General features: G+C 44.0%; 1 protein-coding gene across 5 annotated transcripts in view; it reads left to right on the top strand.

Annotated features, from left to right (window-relative positions):
* The window catches only part of KLHDC8B (kelch domain containing 8B), a 298070-nt gene that overhangs the window by 81240 nt on the left and 189410 nt on the right, over positions 1-27420 (top strand). For all 5 annotated transcript variants that reach the window (XM_082265387.1, XM_082265385.1, XM_082265384.1 and 2 more), the window contains one exon: positions 16700-17377. In XM_082265387.1, coding sequence (XP_082121513.1) covers positions 16987-17377 — 391 coding nt within the window. In that variant the 5' untranslated portion in view covers positions 16700-16986. The remainder of the gene's footprint in view (positions 1-16699; positions 17378-27420) is intronic.

Genomic DNA, 27420 nt, shown 5'->3' with positions numbered 1-27420 from the left:
ACATTTTTCACTCCTACTGACTACCAACATAGAGGTATTTTTACTTCTGCTGACCACTAACCATGGGGCATATTTTTAAATCCCACTGACACCAAAACATTTGTTCCTTCCACTGACCACCATTGATGGGGCAACATTTTCCCCCACTTTCTTTTTTTTGTTAGTAAACTTTAAGCATTGAAAATGTACTGTATATGTGGTGGTTTTGAGTCTATGTATATTTTCTCGTGTTGTCTTTTAATATGTTGCAGGCCATTGTCTATTTTAAGAAATTGTATTAATAAATGTTGTGACGTTTAATACAGTTGCTTGTATTCTTGGTGGCAGTAAAAATCCCAGGCCACTAATTTACCTTATTTATATGAATACATAGGGATGTGGCACCTTGAAACTACTTTGGATCTAAATAAGACTATCAATTATCAACATTTTTGACCAATCACAGGGCTACATTCACTCAACTGAACAATAATGATGAAGCTAAATTCACTCCACTGACCAATAGAGGTAAGGCTACGTTCCTACCTCTGACCACTAATGAAGTTACTAAATTCTGTTCACTGACCACCAATGATGTGCAGTATACTTTGACCACTGAACACCAATGATGCCCATGATTAGTGATCAGGGGTAGGAATTTAGACTCATCATTTTTGGTCAGTGGTGTGAATGGCATCAGACTAACGCCTGAACTGGCCACTAATACAGGGGGCATTTATTACTCCTAATGGTGATGGGGCATTTATTACTCCCAGTGACCACTGATGTCAGGACATTTATTACTCAGACTGATGCCTGGACATTTTTTACTCCTACTAATCCCCAAAACAGGGGCATCATTTACTCCTACTGACCACTAATGATGGGGCTACATTCCTCCTACTGGCCACTTATAATGGGGATACATTCCTCCTACTGACCACTAATGATGGGGCTACATTCCTCCTACTGACCACTAATGATGGGGCTACATTCCTCCTACTGGCCACTAATGATGGGGATACATTCCTCCTACTGACCACTAATGATGGGGCTACATTCCTCCTACTGGCCACTAATGATGGGGCTACATTCCTCTTACTGACCATTAATGATGGGGATATATTTCTTCCACTGATTACTAATAATGGGGCTAAATTCTGTTCACTGACCACCAACGATAAGCAGTATACTTTGACTACCAAACACCAATGACAGCAATGGCACCATTCAACCCACTGATCACTAAAACAGGGGGCATTTATTACTTCTAATGGTGATGTGGCATTTATTACTCCCAGTGACCACTTATGTCAGAGCATTTATTACTCCGACTGATGCCTGGTCATTTTTTTACTCCTACTAACCACCAACACAGGGGCATAATTTACTGACCACTAATGATGGGGCTACATTCCTCCTACTGACCACTAATGATGGGGCTACATTCCTCCTACTGACCACAATGATTGGGCTACATTCCTCCTACTGATTAATAATAATGGGGCTAAATTCTGTTCACTGACCACCAACAATGAGCAGTAGACTTTGACCACTGAACACCAAAGACAGCCCCTATTTCCCACTGACCACTAATACAGGGGGCATTAATTACTCTCATGGTAATGGGGCATTTATTACGCCAAGTGACCACTGATATCAGGGCATTTATTACTCTGACTGATGCCTGGTCATTTTTTACTCCTACTAACCACCAACACAGGGGCATAATTTACTCCTACTGACCACTTATGATGGGGGCTACATTCCTCCTACTGACCACTCATGATGGGGGTAAATTTCTCCCACTGATTACTAATAATGGGGCTAAATTCTGTTCACTGACCACCAACAATGAGCAGTATACTTTAACCACTGAACACCAATGACAGAAATGGCCCCTATTACCCACTGACCACTAATACAGAGGGCATTAATTACTCTCATGGTAATGGGGCATTTATTACGCCCAGTGACCACTGATATCAGGGCATTTAATACTCTGACTGATGCCTGGACATTTGTTACTCCTATTGACCACCAAAGGGGCATAATTTACTCCTACTGACCATTGACCTTGGGGCATTTTTCATAATCCCACTGACACCGGGGCATTTATTACTCCCACTGACCATCGACACCGGGGCATTTATTACTCCCACTGACCATCGACACCGGGGAATTTTTTCTTATGATTTTTTACTTACTGACCACAGTCCTTTGTACAAACATTATGATGGATGGTGAACTGGCTCTTTGTTCGAAAAGTTTGGAGGCCCCTTCTTTAGAATCTCTGTCAGGTGTTTCTCTAAATCTGCCTCCCCAGTCTTATTTAGAAATTCTGTCAGGTGTTTCTTTCTATTTGCCTCCTCATTCTTATTATTTTATTCAAAAATTTTCATTTTTAATTTAACTGAATATGTGTATACGGATATTTGTCACCTGTGAAGAATCATACAATTCACAAATTATGTTTGCCAGGAATCCTGATCTGTGTCAGTCCCTGAGGATCAATCGAATCCACATTTCTAGGACAGAAAACTTCAGATTCCAAAAAAAGATCCGGAGCCATCCGAGGCCTCCAAATCATTTTATTTGCTGTAATTTTACAGACTAAAAATAGGTGAATTCATATCCAGTTATAGAAATCTACACATTAAGCAGAACTCTAGCAGGAGATAGCATTTGGCTTCCCAATGTGCTGGGTATCATTAACATTTTTCCCATAAAATACTGTTTTCAGTTTTTTTTTGCATTTAGTGCTGCTGTTTTCCTCCAGTCACCTTATCACATGTGCCCTTAATGGAAGTTATAAGTGAGTGTAAGGGCTCTTTCACACGAGCGATCCGATCAGATCCGCCTGTCAGTTTTTTAGGCGGATCTGATCGGATGCCCCATTCAGCCCTATGGAGCAGCGGATGTCAGTGGTGATATGTCTGCTGACACCCGCTGCCATCCGCATCCGATCCTCTCCGTGAAATCCGGACGGATGGAAACCCTATTTTCCATCCGTCCTGGGGATCGGATCGGATCGGATGAGAGCGGACAGGCGGTCCGCTCTCATCCGATCCCCCATAGAGAGCAGCGGGGGCTGTGACACCTCCCTCTCCGCACTGCAAGCGGAGACGGAGCTGTCATCCGCCGGCTCAGCGGGGATCGCGGATCGATCCCCGCTGAGCAGCACGGATCCGCCTACTGAGGTGGACCGTGTGAAAGAGCCCAAAGTATAAGTGTCTCCAATTGTGAGACAGTTGTCACCCCATAACAGAAAGTGCTCGAACAAGGACTTTAATGGCAGGATCACCAAGTATTATTTTAATGTAGATTTAAAAATCTCAAAAACAAATATTGAAATGAGATTAACATGTAACAGCTTGTATGTGATTTTAGATATACACTGCTCAAATAAATGAAAAGAACAATGTTTAATCAAGTATAGCATTAAGCCAATAAAACTCCTGGGATATTGATCTGGTCAGTTAAGTAGCAGAGGGGGTTGTTAATCAGTTTCAACTGCTTTGGTGTTAATGAAATTAACAGGTGCACTAGATGGGCAACAATTGGATGACCCCCAAAACAGGAATGGTTTTACAGGTGGAGGCTACTGAGATTTTTTTCCCTACTCATCTGTCCTGACTGAGTGGTCCTTTGCAATAGGGGTAATATGGTGGAGGGGGTCCCCTGTAATTAAGGGTCCAGTATGGGGGAGGGGGACCTGTGTAATGATTGGGGTAGTATGGGGGAAGGGTCCTGTGTAATAATGGGGGTAGTGGGGGGGTGTAAGGTTCTGGCACTCTCAGTGCCTCCTATCACATCATTTCCGGGTGCTTTCCATCTACCTAGATAGATGAAGCACATATAGGTGTGTTTCCCTTTAAGAGTGCTGACATCATCACTGAGCGCCGGACTGAACAGCTATTTAAATCACCAGCTCTCACTCACATGTGTTCGTTCAACCTGCTGTGTGCCTAGATGTGCCTTGATGCTAACCTGTCTTGAAGCTCTCATGCTTGCAAGCATACCTCGCTGTCGGAACCACGCTGCGCTGTTCCCTGTATCCCGCTACCGGATCATCCGCTCTTGTCGAACCTCTCCTCTGCTACATTGCTACTAGTGATAAGTACCCCACAGGGGAAACCTCAATAACCTTCATACTAAAGCTTACACTGTCTAGCTCTGCATACTAAGGACTGTTACTACATCTGCACTATCTAGATTGCTAGCTCTTGAGCCTACTATCATCTGCTCTTGCACTGGGTTAGTCTCTCCTGTATGTCATCTGCTATCCTATCATCTACTACCATACATAATTGCTAACCTATCTGCATCCCACCTGTTACTATCTCATTCTCAAGAACATTCCTCTCAAGTGTCTGTCACCTATCGTCTCAACTCAACCTGTCTTTTCAGCCTATACTCACCTCTATACTACTATATACATAGATCACTCCAGGAACTTCTTACTGAGTGTGTGTATTTACTTGCTGAATTGAGATCATCCACACATGATGAGTCTTTGGGAGTTGGGATTGGTGTCTCAGCGTTTCTCTACATGACTACTGAAGTGGAATATTTCTGCAGCTGTAAATCCACATCATACATAAAACGCAGGAGCGTTACAGGGGGGAAGGGTCCTGTATAATAATGGGGGAATTATGGGGAAGGAGGTCCTGTGTAATGGTGGTAGTATGGGGAGGGGTCCTTTGCAATAGGGGTAGTATGGTGGAGGGGGTTCCCTGTAATGATGAGGCTAGTATTGAGGAGGGGGTCCTGTGTAATGATGGGGGTAATAGGGAGGAGGGGGGTCCTGTGTTATGATGGGGGGTAGTATGGGGGAGGGGTCTTGTGTAATAATAGGGGTAGTATGGGGAGGGGTCCTTTGCAATAGGGGTAGTATGGTGGAGGGGGTCCCCTGTAATGACAGGGCTAGTATGGGGGAGAGGGTGCTGTATAATGAGGGGGGTAGTAAGCAAGAGGGGGTCCTGTGTAATAATGGGGGTAGTATGCGGGAGGGGGTCCTGTGTAAAAATGGAGGGTAGTATGTGGTAGGGGGTCCTGTGTAAAAATGGGGGTAGTATGGAGGAGGGGGTCCTGTGTAATGATGGGGGTAGTATGGGGGAGGGGGTGCTGTGTAATGATAGGGGTTGTATGGAGGAGGGGGTCCTGTGTAAAAATGGGGGTAGTATGTGGGAGGGGGTCCTGTGTAAAAATGGGGGTAGTATGGAGGAGGGGGTCCTGTGTAATGATGGGGGTAGTAGGGAGGAGGGGGGTCCTGTGTTATGATGGGGGTAGTATGGGGGAGGGGTCTTGTGTAATAATGGGGGTAGTATGGGGAGGGGTCCTTTGCAATAGGGGTAGTATGGTGGAGGGGGTCCCCTGTAATGATCGGGCTAGTATGGGGGAGAGGGTGCTGTATAATGAGGGGGGGGGGTAATATGGAGGAGGGGGTCCTATGTAAAAATGGGGGTAGTATGTTGGAGGGGGTCCTGTGTAATGATGGGGCCCTAGAAAATGTTTGTTCAGGTCCAATCAATATTAAAGATGGTCCTGCCTATACCTGTAACATTATATAGATGCCAGTAGCCAATAAAGGGCTTCTCTATCTCCACTTAATTCTGAAATTGGAACCCCTTTCACTTGGGAGCTGGCGCTAACCTGCTGTGCCCAGTCCACCTCTAGACCCAGTTGATCAGCCTCACTGCCCCAACCCTTAAACGGCCTTAGACCCTGCTACCTAACTCCAGCACTACTCAAGAAGAGGGGTTTCTTACAGCCTTCACGAAAGTAGAACACCCCTTTAATTACTGCCTAACATCAACAGCAATAAGTACATTATCCGCTTACCTTGCGCTTTAACATCTGTTAGCTCTTGAAGTGACGGACCTTAGGTACAATGCATCCTTCCTAAAAAAGTGCAAGCACAGGTTTGCAAGCCCCAGAGCGATTCTTAGGCTAGGTAGGCGATAAGATGGCAGTCAGTGAGGAGTATCTCAGACATTAAATAATTTATTAAGAAACCAAGTTCCGGGAACGGAGAGACTTGTGTTACCTAAATAATGCACCATGAAAACAACTTAAAGTAAGTGTTGCAGTAAGGCTCAGAAGCTAATAGGGGAAGGATTTTCTGTCCCTTGTGCTGGTAATACATGACGCTTAAGGACAGAGACATGATATACTGTGGCACTTAACTTTTTACTAAACCAGGCGCAGAAGGAGAAGGCTATGCCTGGAGCTTGCACACGAAACGTTTGGAATTCAGGGGACTTGTTTATGTCAAGTTTGAGAGTAGATAAAACCTCGTCCATTCAATGTAAAGTCAAGGGAAAAGAAAAAAAAAAAAAACATCCATTAGGTCTATAAAAATGCGCCAGTAAAAGCTCTGGTTATTTTTAAACTTTGCTGTGCAAAATTAGGTATAAACCTTGTTTGTATTGAACTCCCATCATCCTTTGCAGATCGGCTGACATTTCTGTTCCACTGACAATGAGAATGTCTGTAGTCGCTGCTGAATGGGATGAAAGGAGAAGAGTATTCGCTGTCATCATCTCTGATAAGTCTCATGCATTGGTGTTGGGTAGATAAGGGTGAAGAATCAGACTTTGTCAAAAGAAATAAAATTAAATAAGGGGGAATCATAAGCCGTTCATAATAATCCTGTCTAAATGTAATAATTTAACACGTAGGATTCAGGCTTTTCCAGAGGTTCAGTTATGATTTGGTCTTTGTGAGCCTCCATTCAGTTTTCCAAGATTCACGCAATTTTGGCAAGCCTAATAAAGAGGTTACTCAACTTACCAAAATTCTCCCACAACTCGTATTCTCGTACAACTTAGGAGATGCCACCTGGCTAGGATTACCGCACGCACTTGCACTCCTGCAGAGGCCTACCCTTGGCCATGGGGCGTAAGAGATGCTACCCGGCTAGGATTACCACACACTGACCAGGAGATTACCTCATGCAATCGCACCTCTGCAGCTACCTCCCCTGGGTAATGGGACGTGAGAGTTGCCACCAGGCTAGCATTAAAGCACGCAGTCGTGCTCCTGCAATGAACTGCTATGGGGAGTAAGAGATGCCACCCAGCTAGGATTACCGCACGCACTCCTCGCGCTCCTGAAGCGGCCTACCCTGGGCCATGGGGCGTAAGATGCCACTCGGCTAGGATTACCACACGCACTTGCGATCCTACAGCTGCCTACCCTGGGGGCGTAAGATGCCACCCGGCTAGGATTACCGCATGCATTTGCGCTCCTGCAGTGGCCTACCCTTGGCCATGGGGCGTAAGAGATGCTACCCGGCTAGGATTACCACACACTGACCAGGAGATTACCGCATGCAATGGCACCTCTGCAGCTACCTCCCCTGGGTAATGGGACGTAAGAGTTGCCACAAGGCTAGCATTAAAGCACGCAGTCATGCTGCTGCAATGAACTGCCATGGGGCGTAAGAGATGCCACTCAGCTAGGATTACCGCACGCACTCCTTGCGCTCCTAAAGCGGCCTACCCTGGGCCACGGGGCATAAGATGCCACTCGGCTAGGATTACCGCACAGACTTGCGCTCCTGCAGTGGCCTACCCTTGGCCATGGGGCGTAAGAGATGCTACCCGGCTAGGATTACCACACACTGACCAGGAGATTACTGCATGCAATCGCACCTCTGCAGCTACCTCCCCTGGGTAATGGGACGTAAGAGTTGCCACCAGGCTAGCATTAAAGCACGCAGTTGGGCTCCTGCAATGAACTGCCATGGGGCGTAAGAGATGCCACCCAGCTAGGATTACCGCACGCACTCCACGCGCTCCTAAAGCACGCACTGGCACTCCTGCAGCTGCCTACCCTAGGGGCGTAAGATTCCACCCGGCTAGGATTACCGCACGCACTTGCGCTCCTGCAGTGGCCTACCCTTGGCCATGGGGCGTAAGAGATGCTACCCGGCTAGGATTACCACACACTGACCAGGAGATTACTGCATGCAATCGCACCTCTGCAGCTACCTCCCCTGGGTAATGGGACGTAAGAGTTGCCACCAGGCTAGCATTAAAGCACGCAGTTGGGCTCCTGCAATGAACTGCCATGGGGCGTAAGAGATGCCACCCAGCTAGGATTACCGCACGCACTCCACGCGCTCCTAAAGCACGCACTGGCACTCCTGCAGCTGCCTACCCTGGGGGCGTAAGATGCCACCCGGCTAGGATTACCGCATGCACTGGCGCTCCTGCAGCGAAGTACCATGGGGCGTAAGAGATGCCACCCGGCTAGGATTACCGCACGCAACTTAAGAAGTGATGGAATGTATTGTATTGTAATGTAATGTTTTCTTTTGTTTTGGAGCATGTGTGGTCTTGCTCGAAAACTGTACTGATTAAACGAAAATCGTCCTTTCAGATACCAAAAAAAAAAAAATTGAGCTACCAAGAGCGTGCCATTATCCAGAAAACAGACTAAAGAAAAAAACAGCCCAGTTGTAGGAACCAACTAGGCACAAAGGTGGACTTTACGAGCACATAATAGGATAGCCTTGGACATCAAAAATTATATAAAAAAGACATTTATTGAATTTTATTAAAAATATTATATATAAAAATTAAAAAAATTAACCTGACCCAAAATGAAGTTCTAGTTCATCCCACATATAGATACAGTAAACCCCCGCTCCATCGCGGTTCAGTTTTTGCGGTCCCGGTATATTGCGTTTTTTTTGTAATGTTATTTTACTATATAAATCATTAAAAATGAAATATTTTTGTGTTTTCCATAGCTCTTGCTCTGTCTTTCAGTATCTTTTATGTATTTAAATGAGTTTCTATTGTTTTAAAAGTGTGTTTAAAGACCTTAAAATGCTTTTACACGTACAGTGACAGTAAAAAAAAACATGCCTACAATGCATTTTAATAGGGTTTTTCTATTTCGCGGATTTTAACTTTTCGCGGCTGGGTCCGGAACGTAACCCCCGCAATGGAGGGGGGTTTACTGTATATGTATATGACCAAAAAATGGTCATGCATGAATATGAATTACAAAAACATTGCGTAAATATGAGAGAATACGTCTGCTTGAAAGTCAACACGTTTCGTAGTATGCTTCGTCAGGATCAAATGCAGATGAAATTGTTCTTCGAATAAGCAGAAAAAAAAAACAATATTAGTACATAACATCATATATATATGTAAAAGTCAAAACTATAATTATACATAATAATAAACACAGGTTTGGCCATAATGTTGGACCAACCTTCACGATACAACGCTAGGCAGCGCTGGGTCAGGTTCATTGTTTTTTTATATATAATGTTTTTAATAAAATTCAATAAATGTCTTTTTTATATAATTTTTGATGCCCAAGTTTATCCTTCCTATTATGTGCCCGTAAAGTCCACCTTTGTGCCTAGTTGGTTGCTACAACTGGGCTGTTTTTTTCTTTCGTCCTTTCAGATAGTTTCGGATCATAAGATGATTGTACGATCGCTTTAAGAGCTGTATTTTTTGCAGATTGTCTGATCATGTATACTAGGCTTTACGCTGTTTTTGCTCAGACCCATGGTCAAAGCATGTTGCCTACAGCCCATAATGTTGACCATAAAGCCTTTTATAATAATACTATACAAAATTGTTTCCCCTGAATTTTGTGACTTTTTAGGCACTTTTATGTTTGATCATACAAATGAAAAATGTTTATAAAAAATTATATATTTTATTAATACATGTTAAAAAATTGGTTATTACATATGCAAAAAATACATGACAATGTTCACACGACACAATGTATACATATTACTATGGGCTGCGAATACACCAACTGTGAAAGATGCGATGATGAAGTTGTAACTTCCTCTAACCTACGCGTTTCAGAGAGCAAAAACTCTCCTTCATCAGGGATATGGGAGGTGTCACTTAACTAAAAGATAAACATATATATCAAAACAAAAATGCATACATTAGAAAAATCTCTGTAGAGTATTACTATTAGATTGAGAACTTACAGTCAATCACATGGCATTGCACGTAAACATTACATGTATCCTCTTAAAAACAAAAGCTTCTAATTGTCCACCCAATTTTTGACACCCTATATGAGGCTTGTTCATAGGAAAACAATGGCGGGGAGTTGTATTTTTCAAATTTTTTAATTTTTTGTGGTAAAACAGCCACAAGTGTAGAAAACAAGTGTCACAGAGACCTGAAAGACTGCATCCTAAGAAAAAGGAGGTAGACGCATGCATTATAAATCAATTATATCAAAGACTCAACAGAGCTCTATAAAGGAACATAGAGATGCATGGAAGGTCTGTAACATAGAGGACCTGACTTACCCTGAAGACTATAATGAATGTGGATTCAAGTATTTAATGCCCTGGAAACTAGTTGTTATCTAACATAAATAAATAATATATATATATATATATATATATACACACACACACATTTTTTTTTTTTGTTAGATAACAACTAGTTTTCAGGGAATTAAAACTGAATCCAACCTGAGCACATTCATTAAGGTCTTGGAGTTTCAGGGTCCTCTATGTTACAGACCTTCCATACATCTCCATGTTCCTTTATAGAGCTCTGTTGAGTCTTTGATATAATTGATTTATAATGCATGCGTCTACCTCCTTTTTCTTAGGAAGGAGTCTTTCAGGTCTCAGTGACACTTGTTTTCCACACTTGTGGCTGTTTTACCACTAAAAATGTAAAAATTCTAAAATTACAACTTCCCACCATTGTTTTCCTATGAACAAGCCTCATATAGGGTGTCAATAATTGGGTGGACAAGCAGAAGCTTCAGATTTTGTTTTTAACAGGATACATGTAATGTCTACGTGCAATGCCATGTGATTGACTGTAAATTCTCAATCTTAGTCCCGGGGCGACTTGTCAGGCGACTTAGTCGCCTGACAAGTCGCGCTCTATTCAGTGCAATGGAACCATTCTAATCGAAGTGACTCAAGTCGCTCCGACTTAGAAAAAGCTTCCTGCACTACTTGGGGGCGACTTCGGAGCGGCTTGCATTGACTTCTATTAGAGAAGTCGTCTGCAAGCCACACTGAAGTCGCTCTGCTTCAGAGTCGGGCAACTTTGAAGCCGCCCCAGTGTGAACTGAGCCTAATAGTAATACTCTACGGAGATTTTTCTAATGTATGCATATTTGTTTTGATATATATATGTTTATCTTTTAGTTAAGTGACATTTCCAAGACCCCTGATGGAGAGTTTTTGCTCTGAAACGCGTCGGGTGGAGGAAGTTACAACTTCATCATTGCATCTTTCACAGTTGGTGTATTCGCAGTCCATCATAATATGTATACATTGTGTCGTATGAACATTGTCATGTATTTTTTGTATAGTATATGTAATAACCAATTTTATTAACATGTATTAATAAAATATATAATTTTTTATAAACATTTTTTCATTTGTATGATCAAACATAAAAGTGCCTAAAAAGTCCCAATATTCAGGGGAAACAATTTTGTATAGTTCATGAGGGATGTGGCACAGGAAGAGTCTAACCACTGGTATTTTGATGATTCATAATAATACTGTACAGATGTAATCATTTAAATTAAAATTAAAGGCTTTTTATTTTTTTTTCTTCTTTTTTAAATAATAAACATGTTATACTTACCCATTGGTGTTCGCAGCCTATTGCATTAGGGTGTGCACCCAGAGCACAAACACACATGTTTGTATATCAGCAGAGTAGTGGACGTGTCAATAAAGCAGAAATTGGTGTCAGTAGTTTTTATTTTTAATATTTTTTACAATTTTAATTTTATTTTTTATTATTTTTTTAACAATTTTTCTTAGGAGCCCTGTTGGGGGGCTTTGGTAAAATATCAGGGGTCTAAACAGACCCTTGATGTCTCACTTTTGAGACAGAGAAAGGGACTGAGGGCAGAGCTTCTCCAGCCTCTTTCTCTGCAGCCTCAGCTGCCCTGGACCGTGAACGAATGGGCTTCCTGTTCATTCACAAACTGTTAAGAATAAACACAGACACAACCTGTACAGATCACTCACTGGGGTTGATTTACTAAGAGCAAACAGACTGTGCATTTCACAAAGTAGAATTGCACTCTTCTAGAGCAATTGCTCCAGTGCTTAGTAAATGAGCAGATTCTCTGCTGACTTCCATCATCCAATCATGTGCAAGCAAAAATGCAGTTTTTTTATTTTCCTTGCACATGATTGGGGATTCTTTTCTAAGTGAAGCTTCCATCATCCTGCATCAACTGCTCTTGCAGAGTGCAATTGCACTTTGCAAAGTGCACAGTTTATTTGCATTTAGTAAATCAACCCCTCTGTGTTTATTCAGAAAAGCAAGGGGCCGGTAAATTTAATATTTACTGGCCTTTTCCCTCGCTCTCCATCCTAAAACATCCCCCGCAACCGCCAGCAGGAGAGGGGAGAAGCTGACAGCACTGCAGGGGGAAGACAGGTAGTGCCAGGAAGCAGGGGAAATTGGCACTGTACAGGGTGATTAGCGTGTGCCCAGGCACACTTGACACACCCTGTGTGCAAGCCTATGTAGGTACTGCTCTGCTAAACGGTAATCCTCCTCCTCTTAGGTCACCCGCCGGCGCTTCTGGCCCCCTCCCACCTGTCGAATGCAAGCTGCTTGCTCTGGGGGCACCTAAGCAGGCTCGCTCCCAAGCTGCTGTTCTGCATGTCCATTCATACACACAGCCGCAGATTGGCCCTGCCCCCTCTCTCTCTTCATTGGTTCTCTGGCTGTGAATGGCTCCCGTTGCTGTCTCAGCCAATGAGGCTCTCGTGCACATTTCTTGATCATGATGTTGTTCACGTAAGTATTAGGGGAGCTGGGGGGGGGGGGGGGCGGGTTGCTGCTGCACACAGAAGGTTTTTTTACCCTAATGCCTAGAAGGCATTAAGGTAAAAAAAAACCTTCTGCATTTGGAACCACTTTAAGACTTAGGATTCAGGCTTTTCCATAGTCATCGTTTGAGTCACAATTTGATCTTTGTGATCTGCTTCAGTTTTCCAAGATCCACCCAATTTAGGCCAACCTGAGACTGTTTTTGCTTAGGCCCATGGACAAAGCGTGTTGCCTACAGTCAATATTGTTGACCACAAACTGGGAGGTGTGTAGGTTCCAGTGATTTGAAAGCTCTGACATTTGCTCAGAATGAAAGATATATTTAATGGCAAAAGTATATGGTCACCCCTTCAAATTATTGAGTTCAGGTGTTTCCAGTGAAGGGTACTGGTAATAGTCCAGCATATCGTACAAAGACTTTTTAGACATGTAGCAGCCTCCTAGCGCAGGATGCTAGGTACATTTCGTTTTTGGCTCCTTCTGCAAAAAAGGGAGTAGTAATTGTTTGGTTTGGTCTGGTCTGTTCAGAGTTTCACAGGTTTGGAGTTTGATTGCTTTCTCCTGTCCCTAGAAGAAGTTTCTGAAGCTTAGGGAGGGAGAATTCAAATACCCAGTCTAAATATTGATCAGGGCCTAGCCAATCCCTGGGGAGGTGCCACGTACCTGGTTGAGGCCGAGCTGACAGGAGGGCCTTCTCTTACTCCTCCTGTCCTATTTCTCCTGAAAGCGGTGACAGGATATAACAGGGCATGGGTGCCTGGTTGGAGATCCTGCACAGAAGGTACTTGCAGCAGGTGCCAAGCAGGTTTGTGGACTGGCAGATGCGGGTACACGCCAACAGGTGCAGAACAGCAGGCAGACTGGTGAACAGGCAGGTGCAGGTACACCGCAGCAGGTGCAGGACAGCAGACAGAAACCAAGCTGGTGAGCAGGTGGCTGCAGGATCTTGGGTGGTCAGACAGGCAGATGTCAGTAACAGCTAAGTAGCAGAGGTGCAGGATCGGATCCTGAAGAGTCAGGGCTAAGCCAGAGTCGATATCAGGCGAGCAGAGAAGGAACCGGAATGGTAGGCAAAAGGCAGATTTGGGTCACAAGCTGGGTCAGCAACAGGCTGGGTATAAACAGGAATAAGCACAGGATCAGGCCACAGGCAGTAGAAGCTGATGACCACTCAGCAATCTTCTGGTCTATGGAGCCATAGACTTAAATAGGGAAGAGGGCGGCAAGTATTCACGCACGCTAACGTTAATGCGCGCAGATACGTTATCAAGTTATCAAGTTAGGAATGTCTAGTTGTCTCTCAAGAATTCTTATGCGCATGCACGCGAGTCACAGAACCTCTAGTTGTCACTCAAGAATTCTTATTAGCACATCTTCGTGCACGTCTTTGGTTGCATGACTATGCATACGACTTCCCTGACAGGACGTGTGTCCACATGGTGGTTGGGAAGCTAATAAATAGTCTGGAGCCCTGGAGAGAGGGTCTATCCTCAGCGAGGAGATTTCTAAGCTTCAGGGGGCTTTTGCCCCTGAAGCAGCCTGTGGACTGTGTTGCTGTTCTGTGAAGTCTCAGAGCTTGAACCTGGAAGTATTCTGGAACTGACTGCTGGAGGTCACCAAAGAGATCTGGTCAAGAGAATGACTGTCTCATTCACTGGGTTGTGTGTTGAGGAGGCTGGAAGGTGGTAACTGTCCTGGGGACTTGTGAGTAATGACCCTGAATTGATTCCTGGTCACTGTGTGCTTTTGGGATATAAGTGCCAGGGGTTGCTTGGACTGAGACTGCTCTCATAGGGTCTCAGATACTGGCCATTCCCCATCCTCAGCAGTGTCCTGGACTATGAGCTTAGAGAAGAGTGCTCTCCTGTATTATGCAGTGTTCTTGGAAATGCACTGGGCACCAATATATGTGCAGTGGTGCAGGGTAACCAGATGCCAAAGAAACTTGCTTTATGGTCCCCAGCTGTGACGACCCAATATTACCAGTTGCTAAAGGACAAGATTGTCCTCTCATATCCAATTGCTAACTGTTTTGAAGTATTCCCTAAACCCCTTTCTCCTGTTAGAGAGGTTCTGCAAGCAATAAATCACAAAAAGATATCCTCTAGAAAGTTTGTAGGAGTCAGAGTTAATGGACTGTTGGTTGGGTGGATGGTGACCTCTCTACTGTTTGGGGGAAAACCAGCTAAAGTCAGCAGTCCCTGTTGGAGTAGCGCTACAGTAGAGCTGCACGATTCTGGCCAAAATGAGAATCACGATTTTTTAGCTTGGAATAAAGATCACGATTCTCTCACGATTCTCTGTGTAACAAAAAAAAATTGGGATAACTTTACTGTTTTTTTTATTCATTAAAGTCTATTAATTGCGTTTGAAAGACTGCTGCGCAAATACAGTGTGACATAAAATATTACAACAATCGCCATTTTATTCTGTAGGGTCTCTGCTAAAAAAATATATAAAATGTTTGGGGGTTCTAAGTACTTTTCTAGCAAAAAAAAACTGATTTTAACTTGCAAGTAACAAGTGTCAGAAAAAGATCTAGTCTTTAAGGCTACATTCACACCTGAGCGTAGCGTTTTTCGCGCGTTTTTTACCGCGATTTTACCGCGATTTTTGCGGCGTTTTTTACCGCGATTTTACCGCGATTTTTACCGCGATTTTTGTGCAGGCGTTTTTAGATTGAATAGAGATCAATGGAAAACGCCTGTAATCTGCCCAAAAAGAAGCTCATGTACTTTTTTGAGCGTTGGGCGTTTTGTATACAGCGTCAAAACGCTCAGATGTGAACAGGGGCCATTGAAATGAATAGGATTTGTCTTGTTGGGCGTTTTGAGAGCTGATCCTAGAGCAGAAAAACGCCCCAAAAACGCCCCAAAACGCCTACATGTGAACGGAGCCTAAGAGGTTAAACTTCCTTTCTCCCTGGCAGAGGGAAGGAAAAGATACAATGTAATCATTTTGTTTATAGTTACTGGGAGACTAATGCTGATAGGCTTTTGCTGGGAGGCTTTTTTTTTTTCCACAGCTGTTCAGCTATACAAAGAATCGAGCATATGTCAGGTTTAGATCGTCAGGGGGGGTGAATCGAGATCGCGATTTTCATACGATTAATCGTGCAGCTCTACGCTACAGACACAATTCTGTCTACCAATCTTTTGATAACAATGTGGGGAATGCTCTTTTCTGGTCTATGCACAAAGTCAGGTACATAAAGACATGCGGTTATGAGTTTTTTTTGGTAGATGAGGTTGATTTGCCTGAAGAGCGCCTTATTCTTCACCTTGCTGAACATCTTTGGGACACACAGGTACACCAACTAAGAGCCGTGTCTTCAAGTCCAACCTGACCCCAGATATTTCCTTTTAGCTGAATGGCAAAAAATTCCCACAGATACATTTCAAAATCTTGTGGAAAACCTACCAAAGGAGTGGAGAATCTTATAGGCACAAAGGAAGGTCCAACATCATATTAATGGTTTTTAAATGGGGTGTCCAACAAGTGCATATACATATGTGTGATGGTCAGTTGTCCACAACATTTGACCTTGTCATGTATAAGCAACTAACAAGCGATTGCACTGGAGAGTATCTATACCAGTGATGGCGAACCTTGGCACCCCAGATGTTTTGGAACTACATTTCCCATGATGCTCAATAACTCCGCAGTGTAGTAGAGCATCGTGGGAAATGTAGTTCCAAAACATCTGGGGTGCCAAGGTTCGCCATCACTGATCTATACAATAATGAAATAATGGAATTTGGATTGAGAATTTATTTAGAACTGCCTTTGACTTGTAATATTTCTGCTTCACTTTCCCAGACAAGTTTATGTTTTTTTTTTTCTGAAGATCATTGATTGTTTCAACTATTTCTTTCTCTTTTCTCTAGAGAACAACCTGAACAAGCTGTGTGGATGTAGAGTCAGCTGCTAAATGCTCTATTCAGTCTGGAAAGCGCAGGGGATGTATTTTTTGCTGTTCATTTACCAGTCTCTGACTGTGAACCATCTGGAAAATCGGCTAGAACTACAGAACACGCCTGAATATGTAGTTTACTGACCAAGCAGAAACAGATGTTGAGTAACATTATAAACTCCTTGGGAGCTTCAGCTGGTGACCAATGGGATCTTTTTTCTTGGTTGGCTCGCCAGTATAACACATTACTACTCATATACAATGCCGGTTTCTATAATGGCCTCCAGTGCCATCATGTCCCTTTACTGGGAGGTCTTCCCTCCGATGCCCACCTGTCGGGTTTACTGCACACCAGCCTACCAAGATGGGCACTTACTTGTCATGGGGGGATGTAGCAAAACAGGACTTCCTTTGGACACTGTGGAAATGTTGGACGTGGAATCCCAGACATGGGCTTTGCTACCTCCACTTCCGACTTCCCGGGCTGGAGCAGCTGCTGTCACCATGGGTAAACAGGTTCTGGTAATTGGTGGAATGAATTCGGAACAGTGCCCATTGTCATCTGTGGAGATATACAACAGCGATGAGGGAAGGTGGGAAACAAAAGCACCACTGTGTCAACCATCTATGGGCATCAGTGCCATTGAAAAAGGTATGTACTGGTCCCCAGTTATTGAGTTTATTGAGTGTACCCGTGGTTACAATAAAAAATGTTAAACTTATATTTCTGTGCAAACTCCTAGTTCAGCATTCTATTATTTTTTTTTCTCTATTTTGGAAAAATAGTTAAGGGGGAGGTCTTGTAAAGGACATTTCACCACTAGAATATTCAAAATATAAAAAAAAGCCATCAAGTGATTCAGCCTGGTAGAATTTGCCCTCTAAAATGTGGAAACATTTGCTCTTAGACCATTTTTGCAGTGCACCTTGAGTGAAGTAACCTATCATGTCCTGCAGGATATGCATGAATGTTATCTTGTTGGGTGTTGTCCTCTGTGAAGTCGCCATCTTTGTCACACAGATTCCATCTCAATGGGGGGGATGGGGAAGGGAGTATCTGCTAACAGCCATTTTGAGTAAGTAGTACAAAAAACATATTTACATGTATAGAAAATAGACATTTTGTCTAATTCATCACAGTGTTCATTACTTTCCTTCACAATATGGTATGCATCATAAGGTGAAATAGGCATTTCACTATAACCATTGATTACATCCATTACAGGGTCAATTAGAAGCATCTAAAAAAAAAAAAAAGAACATACAAGAATGCAGTCATGTGATAGCTGTGACATCACCTACCCCTTTGTATGCCTCCACCACTCCACGGATAGGATTTTTCAGTAAAGGGAAACTGTAATGCTAACACTCTAGCGCTTAGACAAAGGTAGTGCTCCTGTTATCTAGGCAAGTAAGTACAGGGCCGTCTTTTCCAATGGGAATGCACGGCGGTGGCTCGGGGGCCCCACTTGCCAAGGGGCCCCACACGCATGGATGGTGGCAATTACTGTCCTCCAGAATCCAAATTACTTAGTTTACCTGGTGGTCTAGTGCCCCCCCCCGTTGTCCGCCGACCCCCCCCCCCCCGTTGTTGTCCGCCGGTGGCCGTGGCTCAAGTCTGCACTGCACAGACACTGGTTGCTAAGGCCAGCCCGATTGGCATCTAGCAACCAGTGACGTTCTGAGAGCAGACCCATGATGCACAGCGGAGGAGGATCCTCCTCGTCGGCTCGTCCTCCTCTCCTCTCCGTCTTCGCGCCTAGAAGACTGGCTCTGCCTCCACCCACCTCCTCCCATGTGCAGCTGTTGTGAAAGGTAAGGCAGCCAGCCCAGCTACCAGGCTGCTTGATATTCTTTCTTTTTTTTAACTCTCTCCATGGCATGATCGACACAAGAGACAACTACCTGTCCTGGAGGATATACCTTACTATATATTGGTCCCTGTAATATGTATATAGTAAGGTATATATCCTCCAGGTAGTAGTTGTACTCTCTTGTAGTATATAGTGTTCCCTGTAATGTGTATATAGTCTATATACATATTACAGGGACCGATATATACTACAAGAGAGTACATCTACTACCTGGAGTATATACCTTACTATATACATATTACAGGGACCAATATATGCTACAAGAGACAACTACCTGGAGTATATACCTTACTATATACATATTACAGGGAATCCTATATACTACAAGAGACTCTTGTAGTATATAGTGTTCCCTGTAATATGTACTGTATATAGTAAGGTATATACTCCAGGTAGTTGTACTCTCTTGTAGTATATAGTGTTCCCTGTAATGTGTATATAGTAAGGTATATACTCCAGGTAGTTGTACTCTCTTGTAGTATATAGTGTTCCCTGTAATGTGTATATAGTAAGGTATATACTCCAGGTAGTTGTACTCTCTTGTAGTATATAGTGTTCCCTGTAATATGTATATAGTAAGGTATATACTCCAGGTAGTTGTACTCTCTATTAGTATATATTGCTCCCTGTAATATGTATATAGTAAGGTATATACTCCAGGTAGTTGTACTCTCTTGTAGTATATATTGGTCCCTGTAATATGTATTTAGTAAGGTATATACTCCAGGTAGTTGTACTCTCTATTAGTATATATTGCTCGCTGTAATATGTATATAGTAAGGTATATACTCCAGGTAGTTGTACTCTCTTGTAGTATATATTGGTCCCTGTAATATGTATATGGTAAGGTATATCCTCCAGGTCAGGTAGTCGTGCTCACTTGCCAATTGCCATGATGAATGCATGTCCTCGCTCACCTCCTCCGGACTCCTCTCCGCCTCGCCCTCTTCCTCCAGGCGCCCCTCCGATTGGCCGCCGGGCTATCGCTGCTCCGCAGGGGGCCCCAGTGCACTGCATTGCCCAGGGGCCTATAATGCTCTTAAGATGGCACTGGGCAAGTAATACTGTTTGGATTATGGGATTTATTGGATGGACATTTATTCACATATATTGCACTATATATGATTTTGTTTAGTCATTTACATTTTGAAAGTCTATTTACTTTTATCCTCTTCACAGTTGTTATTTGGGATTTATGAATTTCACTTATATCACAGTTGTTTTTCTTGCGCAACACTGTTTGTTTTTTATTGATATACACATACATATTCAGGTTGCTGATTTGCCTTTCCTGCCCACTACATTCTGGAACCCTCCATGAGGCAGGGGGGAACTATCAAACCTGCAATCAGTGGAGCCTAGAACAGCCCAAAACAATCACAAGCTGCTCAACTGATTACAGAGGAGCCACAACAAAAATTGTTTTTACCTAACCATCCTAACAACCTGTCTGAGAGGGTGCTACTTTGAAGTTGCTGCATTTGCTATAAAGCACACACATGCTGGTGTAAAAGACAAATTTCTTGTCCAACATTTTTGGTAGTAGAGTCCAAGGATTAAATCTTGATTGGAAAATTGCCCTAAGATGACAGCACTACATAAAATGTACAAATCAAAGGGAAAAAAACATATTACACAGATTTAAACCTCACAGTGGAAAGAGTATAAATTCTACCCTAAACTAGGCAAACTCCCTGCATGTGCTGCAGCAGCCCCTCTGTGTCCCTGTGACTTTGACTTTATAATTTGCAGCTTTCCTGCTCCTATTTAGATGGGATAATACCCATAATGTGCTCTTTCATTATCGCTGTATGATTTCTGTGCCCCCGATGCAAGTGAGGTCAGGTATGCCATTTCAAAGTGAGGATTACTGATCAGCGAAACGCGTTCCATGAGAACCAGCTGCTTCTACATTCTCTCTATTTCTATTTTGTATATCAGACAGAATGGCTCTATTCTAAGCCGAAGACGACTAAAGCAGATGGAGAATACACACCACGGGTCATTCTTTTTTCTGCTGCCAGTTAAAACATGATGCGTTTATAGCACACAGTATCTCACAAAAGTGAGTACACCCCCTCACATTTTTTTGTAAATATTTTGTTATATCTTTTCTTGTGACAACACTGAAGAAATGACACTTTGCTACAATGTAAAGTAGTGAGTGTACAGCTTGTATAACAGTGTAAATTTGCTGTCCCCTCAAAATAACTCAACACACAGCCATTCATGTCTAAACCACTGGCAACAAAAGTGAGTACACCCCTAAGTGGAAATGTCCAAATTGGGGCCAAAGTGTTAATATTTTGTGTGGCCACCATTATTTTCCAGCACTGCCTTAACCCTCTTGGGCATGGAGTTCACCAGAGCTTCACAGGTTGTCACTGGAGTCCTCTTCCACTCCTCCACGATGACATCACAGAGCTGGTGGATGTTGGAGACCTTGCACTCCTCCACCCTCCGTTTGAGGATGCCCCACAGATGCTCAATAGGGTTTAGGTCTGGAGACATGCTTGGCCAGTCCATCACCTTTACCCTCAGCTTCTTTAGGAAGGCAGTGGTCGCCTTGGAGGTGTGTTTGAGGGTCGTTATCATGTTGGAATACTGCCCTGCAGCCCAGTCTCCGAAGGGAGGGGATCATGCTCTGCTTCAGTATGTCACAATAAATGTTGGCATTCATGGTTCCCTCAATGAACTGTAGCTCCCCAGTGCCAGCAGCACTCATGCAGCCCCAGACCATGACACTCCCACCACCATGCTTGACTGTAGGCAAGACACACTTGTCTTTGTACTCACCTGGTTACCATCACACATGCTTGACACCATCTGAACCAAATACGTTTATCTTGGTCTCATCAGACCACAGGACATGGTTCCAGTAATCCATGTCCTTAGTCTGCTTGTCTTCAGCAAACTGTTTGTGGGCTTTCTTGTGCATCATCTATAGAAGAGGCTTCCTTCTGGGATGACAGCCATTCAGACCAATTTGATGCAGTGTGCGGCGTATGGTCTGAGCACTGACAGGCTGACCCCCCACCCCTTCAACCTCTGCAGCAACGCTGGCAGCACTCATACCTCTATTTCCCAAAGACATCCTCTGGATATGACGCTGAAAACGTGCACTCAACTTCTTTGGTTGACCATGGAGGGGCCTGTTCTGAGTGGAACCTGTCCTGTTAAACCGCTGTATGGACTTGGCCACTGTGCTGCAGCTCAGTTTCAGGGTCTTGGCAATCTTCCTATACCCTAGGCCATCTTTATGTAGAGGTCCTTAGAGAGTTCTTTGCCAGGAGGTGCCATGTTGAACTTCCGGTGACCAGTATGAGAGAGTGAGAGCGATAACACCAAATTTAACAAACCTGCTCCCCATTCACACCTGAGACCTTGTAACACTAACGAGTCACATGACAAGAGGGAGGGAAAATGGCTAATTGGGCCCAATTTGGACATTTTCACTTAGGGATGTACTCTCTTTTGTTGCCAGCGGTTTAGACATTAATGGCTGTGTGTGGAGTTATTTTTAGGGGACAGAAAATGTACACTGTTATACAAGCTGTACACTCACTACTTTACATTGTAGCAAAGTGTTATTTCTTCAGTGTGGTCACATGAAAAGATATAATAAAAGATATGAGAAAATCGAAAGAAATAATCTTTAATCCATTTATTTATTCAATAAAATGTATGTAAACCTTAAAGTAGTTGTAAAGGGTGAAGGTATTTTAATCTTCATGCATTCTATGCAGAAAGGTAAAAAAACATTCTGTATGCTGCTCCCCCCCCTCCCCCACATCCCACCTGATACTTACCTGAGCCCAATCCCAATCCAGGGATGTGCTCTCCCAGGTTTCTTCCTCCTCATTGGCTGAGACAGTGGCACCCGCTGCTGCCAATCATAGCCAGTGGGGAGGGTGCAGGTGGGTGGGCCTGAGCCACCCTCTGTGTGTCCTCATAATAAGCAGCTTGGTATGGGGGCACTCGGCAAGGGGATGTAGCCAGGAGTGTTGGCAGTGGACACGAGAAGAGGAAGTTCAGGGCAAAACCATTACACAGAACAGGTAAGTATAACATGTTTGTTATTTTATTTAACAAAAAAAACCTGAAGCTTAACCACTTTAACTGCTTCTAAATGGGCGAATTCTGGCATTCCTCTCCTATATGTAAAAATCATAATTTTTTTGCTAGAAAATTACTTAGACCTCCCAAACATTATATATATATATATATATTTTTAGCAGAGACCCTGAGGAATAAAATGGCGGTCAATGCAATTATTAATGTCACACGGCATTTGCGCAGCAATTTTTCAAATGTGATTTTTGTTGGGAAAAAAAAAAACACTTTCATGAATTAAAATAAAACTAAACAGTAAAGTCAGCCCAATTTGTTTTGTATATTGTGAAAGATGATATTACACCAAGTAAAAAGATACGTAACATGTTATGCTTTAAACGTCACACCTATGCGATCCGATTCATTTCCGAACTGACAGCTCGGACTGCGATATGCGAACTGATCTGGGGATGTCGTTAAAGCGGAGTTCCACCCAAAAGTGGAACTTCCGCTTTAGGTAGTGCTAACCCCCTGACATGCCACATTTGGCATGTCATTTTTTGGGGGGGGGGGGGGGAGCGGGTACCTAGTTTTGACAGGTACCCGCTCCCACTTCCGCTCGCAGCGCCGCGGCGCCCTGAGCGGAAGTTCTCCTCTCCCCCTCCCTCCCTGCAATCTTATGGGACATGTCAGAGGTCCCAGAAGATTGCCGGCCAATCACGACGCGTAGCGCAACTCGTGCGTACCCGTCTGTGAAGCCGCAAACTGTAACAGCTGGGTGCCCACACCAGTGATGCCGGCGCCGGAGAGCAGAGAGGGAGAAGAGCGAGGCTTCGGGCGGCCGCATCGCTGGACCGTTGGACAGGTGAGTGTGTTAGGCTGGAACTTTTGCTAAATTCCGCTTTAACTTTGAATTGACACCCCCAGCGATTCACATATGGCAGTGTGAACTGCCTGAGATTTGAATGCGATGCGGGAACCCGCAGTGGATTCGCAGGGTTCCCGCATCGCATATATTTGAACCCGCACTTAGACTGGGATGCCATTAGTTCACGTTGCGTGTAAAGGCAGGTGTCCCAATACTTTTGACAATAAAATGTATATCAGAAACTCAAGCGACACATGACTTCAGGAACACATTGCCGCGTCCTCTCATCCTCTGACAATCCAGCGACTGCCGCTTCACCAGTCCTCATTAACGCTCGTTAAAATGCCAGGACCCTAATTACCCCTGCTCAAACAGTGGCTTCTAAAATCCGACTAAGGACTGTGAAATGTGTATCCCAAATGTAGTCCTTACTGCTGACATCCTACGGGAGCGCCATCGCTGAGACAAATTAAAACGTCTTGTAATAACAAATGATTAATTATGAAGTTTCAGAGTTGTCAGTCACGAAAAAAATCGAGGCAAGAAAAAATAAAAAATGGAAACGCTGAGGTTTAGCGATAAAATGTACACAGAAAATAAACAGGCCTGGATTGTTGCCCTGGCAACCGTACTCAGAGTTGCTATGGCGCTGAAGAGCATACATTACGCTGACCTGACTCACGGTATAATTAGTTTTTGTTCTGCGCTCCATTTTAACCTTTGAAGAGGCTGAAGCTACCCATAAAAATAGAAGGGCGCATGCCAGACGAACAGCGAAATGCACCGTCATAGCAATCTATGGGTCTTCACGCTCTGGCACAGTTTCTATGGGTTGCCATGGGTGATCTGTCCACTCGCCTCAGAATTACTATGATTGCAAGCTGTGCTCAGTGCAGGTGACAGCGGCCTCTGGAGAGTAGAGCTGTTAGATCTGAAGCAGCGGTGGTCAATTTTCTTGATATGGGGCCTCAAGTGCGGCCCCTGATACCACCAAAGGGCCACGCATAAAATTCTGTGAATATTCAGTGTCAAAGACAGAAAACACAACAGGATATAATCAAAGCAAAAAAATGGGATACAAGAGTTGGTCAGAGACTGTGGACATGAAACAAGAGATTGTTAGAGAGTGGAAACGTGGTATAGGAGATGGTCAGAGACTGCAGACATACAGTGCCTTGCGAAAGTATTCGGCCCCCTTGAACTTTGCGACCTTTTGCCACATTTCAGGCTTCAAACATAAAGATATAAAACTGTATTTTTTTGTGAAGAATCAACAACAAGTGGGACACAATCATGAAGTGGAATGAAATTTATTGGATATTTCAAACTTTGTTAACAAATAAAAAACTGAAAAATTGGGCGTGCAAAATTATTCAGCCCCCTTAAGTTAATACTTTGTAGCGCCACCTTTTGCTGCGATTACAGCTGTAAGTCGCTTGGGGTATGTCTCTATCAGTTTTGCACATAGAGAGACTGACATTTTTGCCCATTCCTCCTTGCAAAACAGCTGGTCAGAGACTGAAGACATGATACAGGAGATGGTAAGAGACTGCAGACATAATACAAGAGATGGTCAGAGACTGCAGACATGATACAGGAGATGTCAGAGACTGCAGACATGATACAGGAGATGGCCAGAGACTGCAGAAATTATACAAGAGATGGTCAGAGACTGCAGAACTGATACAAGAGATGGTTAGAGACTGTAGACATGATGCAGGAGAAATGTGGACACGATACAAGCAGGGCCGGCGCTACCAGTAAGGCGACCTAGGCACCTGCCTAGGGCGCAACTTAGCAGGGGGCGCAGGTGGAGCCTGACCCGAGGTAAGTGACTTACAGTAAGTCACTGAAGGGGTTTTAACCAGTGGCGGCCAGCCTGTCCATTAGGGGCGCAGGGGCGCCGCCTCCCCCTATCCATGCTTCCGGTCCCCTAATCTACATGCAGGGCGCCGGATGCATGCATTCCAATGAGAGTTTTTTTTTTCTTTTTTTTTGAAGCACGTGATTAAAGCCAAAAGGCTTCAAAAAGGGTGGGCTCGGGGCACAGAGCACTGCGCTCTAAGCCCACCCAGTTGTGTAACAATAGCGAATGAATATTTGCTATTGCCACACTGATTCTCCTCCCAGCCAATCAGGAAGTGGGTCCTGAGACCTGTTTCCAAATTGGCCAAAGGAGAAGGCATCCTATTGGCAGATGAGGAGGGGGGAGACAGCCGCCGAGAGGGGACATGAAGGAGACGGGAGGGGGAAGCCATTGCCATCTGGAGGAACAAGGTAAGTGAACTGGCGCCTGGTAGGGGGATATGGTGTGGACTGGAATCTGGAGTGACGGGGGGGGGTCCGTGGCCAGGTCCATCTGCCGCCCCTCCGACCAATGGAGCACCAGCCGCCACTGGTTTTAACCCCTTCAGCAACTTGGGATGGAGGGTGGGAGAGCATATGGGGGGGCGCCAATTTTTATTTTGCCTAGGGCGGCAAAAATCCTTGCACCGGCCCTGGATACAAGAGATAGTGAGACACTGTGGACATAATGCAGGAGATGGTAAGAGACTGCAGACATGATACAGGAGATGGTCAGAGACCGAGGACGTAATACAGGAGATGGTCAGAGACTGTGGACATGATACAAGAGAGGGTCAGAGACTGTGGGTATGCTGCAAGGGACTTTCATAGACTGTGAACATGTTATAGGAGCTGTTGGAGACTGGGGAGATGCTTCAGGAGACAGTTATAGACTAGAGACACATTACATGAGACTGCTGTGAGTCATTGCCATAACAGGGCAATAGGAAAACACAGATAAGTATTTGCAGGAACCCAAAAAAATGGAAGCAGATGCAGGATGTGAAAAGTAATTTCCATCTTACTCACCCATCCATATAAGATTGTAAGTGTAGGTGGATCATAAGAGTATATACATTACTGTAATAATCATTTTCCAGATGAGACAGTTGCTGGGTGTGATATTCAGCTCCACTTTATGTTGTTTGTCTGGTTTTTAAAGACATATCCTCTGATAACTCTACGTATGGGCTTAAAGCATAACTCCTGGTTTGCTATCGCTTTAAATTGCTATTAACCACTTCTGGACCAGAAGGATTTGCCCCCTTAATGACCAGGCCATTTTTTGCGATTTGGCACTGCGTTATTTTAATGGACAATTGCGCGGTCGTGCGACGCTGTACCCAAATACAATTGATGTCCTTTTTTCCCACAAATGGATCTTTCTTATGGTGGTATTTGATCACCTGTGCGATTTTTATTTTTTGCGCTATAAACCAAAAAATGCCAGTGTCATTAGTACAGGGACAGTGCATATTTTTAGCACTAATCACTGTAATATTGTCACTGGTTCCCACAAAGTGTCAAAAGCATCAGTTATGGCGCTTTTCCACTGCATGGACCTGCATGGAACCGATCGGTTTGGCTCTGAATCTTGGTCATTAGATGAGGTGCAGACGTTCCTCTCATTGGAAGCCGAGGAGCGGATACAGCGAGAGCTGGATGGGGCGACCAGTAATGACGGCAGTAGAGGCGGCGCAACTACGTTGTAATTCTGCCCACTACTACCAAAGTACTACAACAGTGGAAAAGCAAACCAAGCCGAGTAGAGCCTATACAGTGCCGAAAGGTACCGACTCGTACCACGCAGTGGAAAAGCAAACCAAGCCGAACAGGGCCAAGCAGTGCCGAGTGGAGCCGAGTCGGTACTGGCAGTGGAAAAGTGCCATTAGTGTCTGATTGGCCGCCGCAATATCGCAGTCCTGCTATAAGTCTCTGATTGCTACCATCACTAGTATAAAAATAAATAAATAAATACAAATTCCAGTACATATCCTATATTTTTTTAAATGTAACACTGTCCCAGTAGGGCTTGCTGTATGATGGCTTGTTGGG

Source organism: Pelophylax lessonae (genome assembly GCF_965119305.1).
Source record: "Pelophylax lessonae genome assembly, chromosome: 8".
Lineage (NCBI taxonomy): Eukaryota > Metazoa > Chordata > Amphibia > Anura > Ranidae > Pelophylax > Pelophylax lessonae.
Note: the sequence above shows the minus strand (reverse complement) of the source record. Positions and strands in the feature narration are given on the sequence as shown.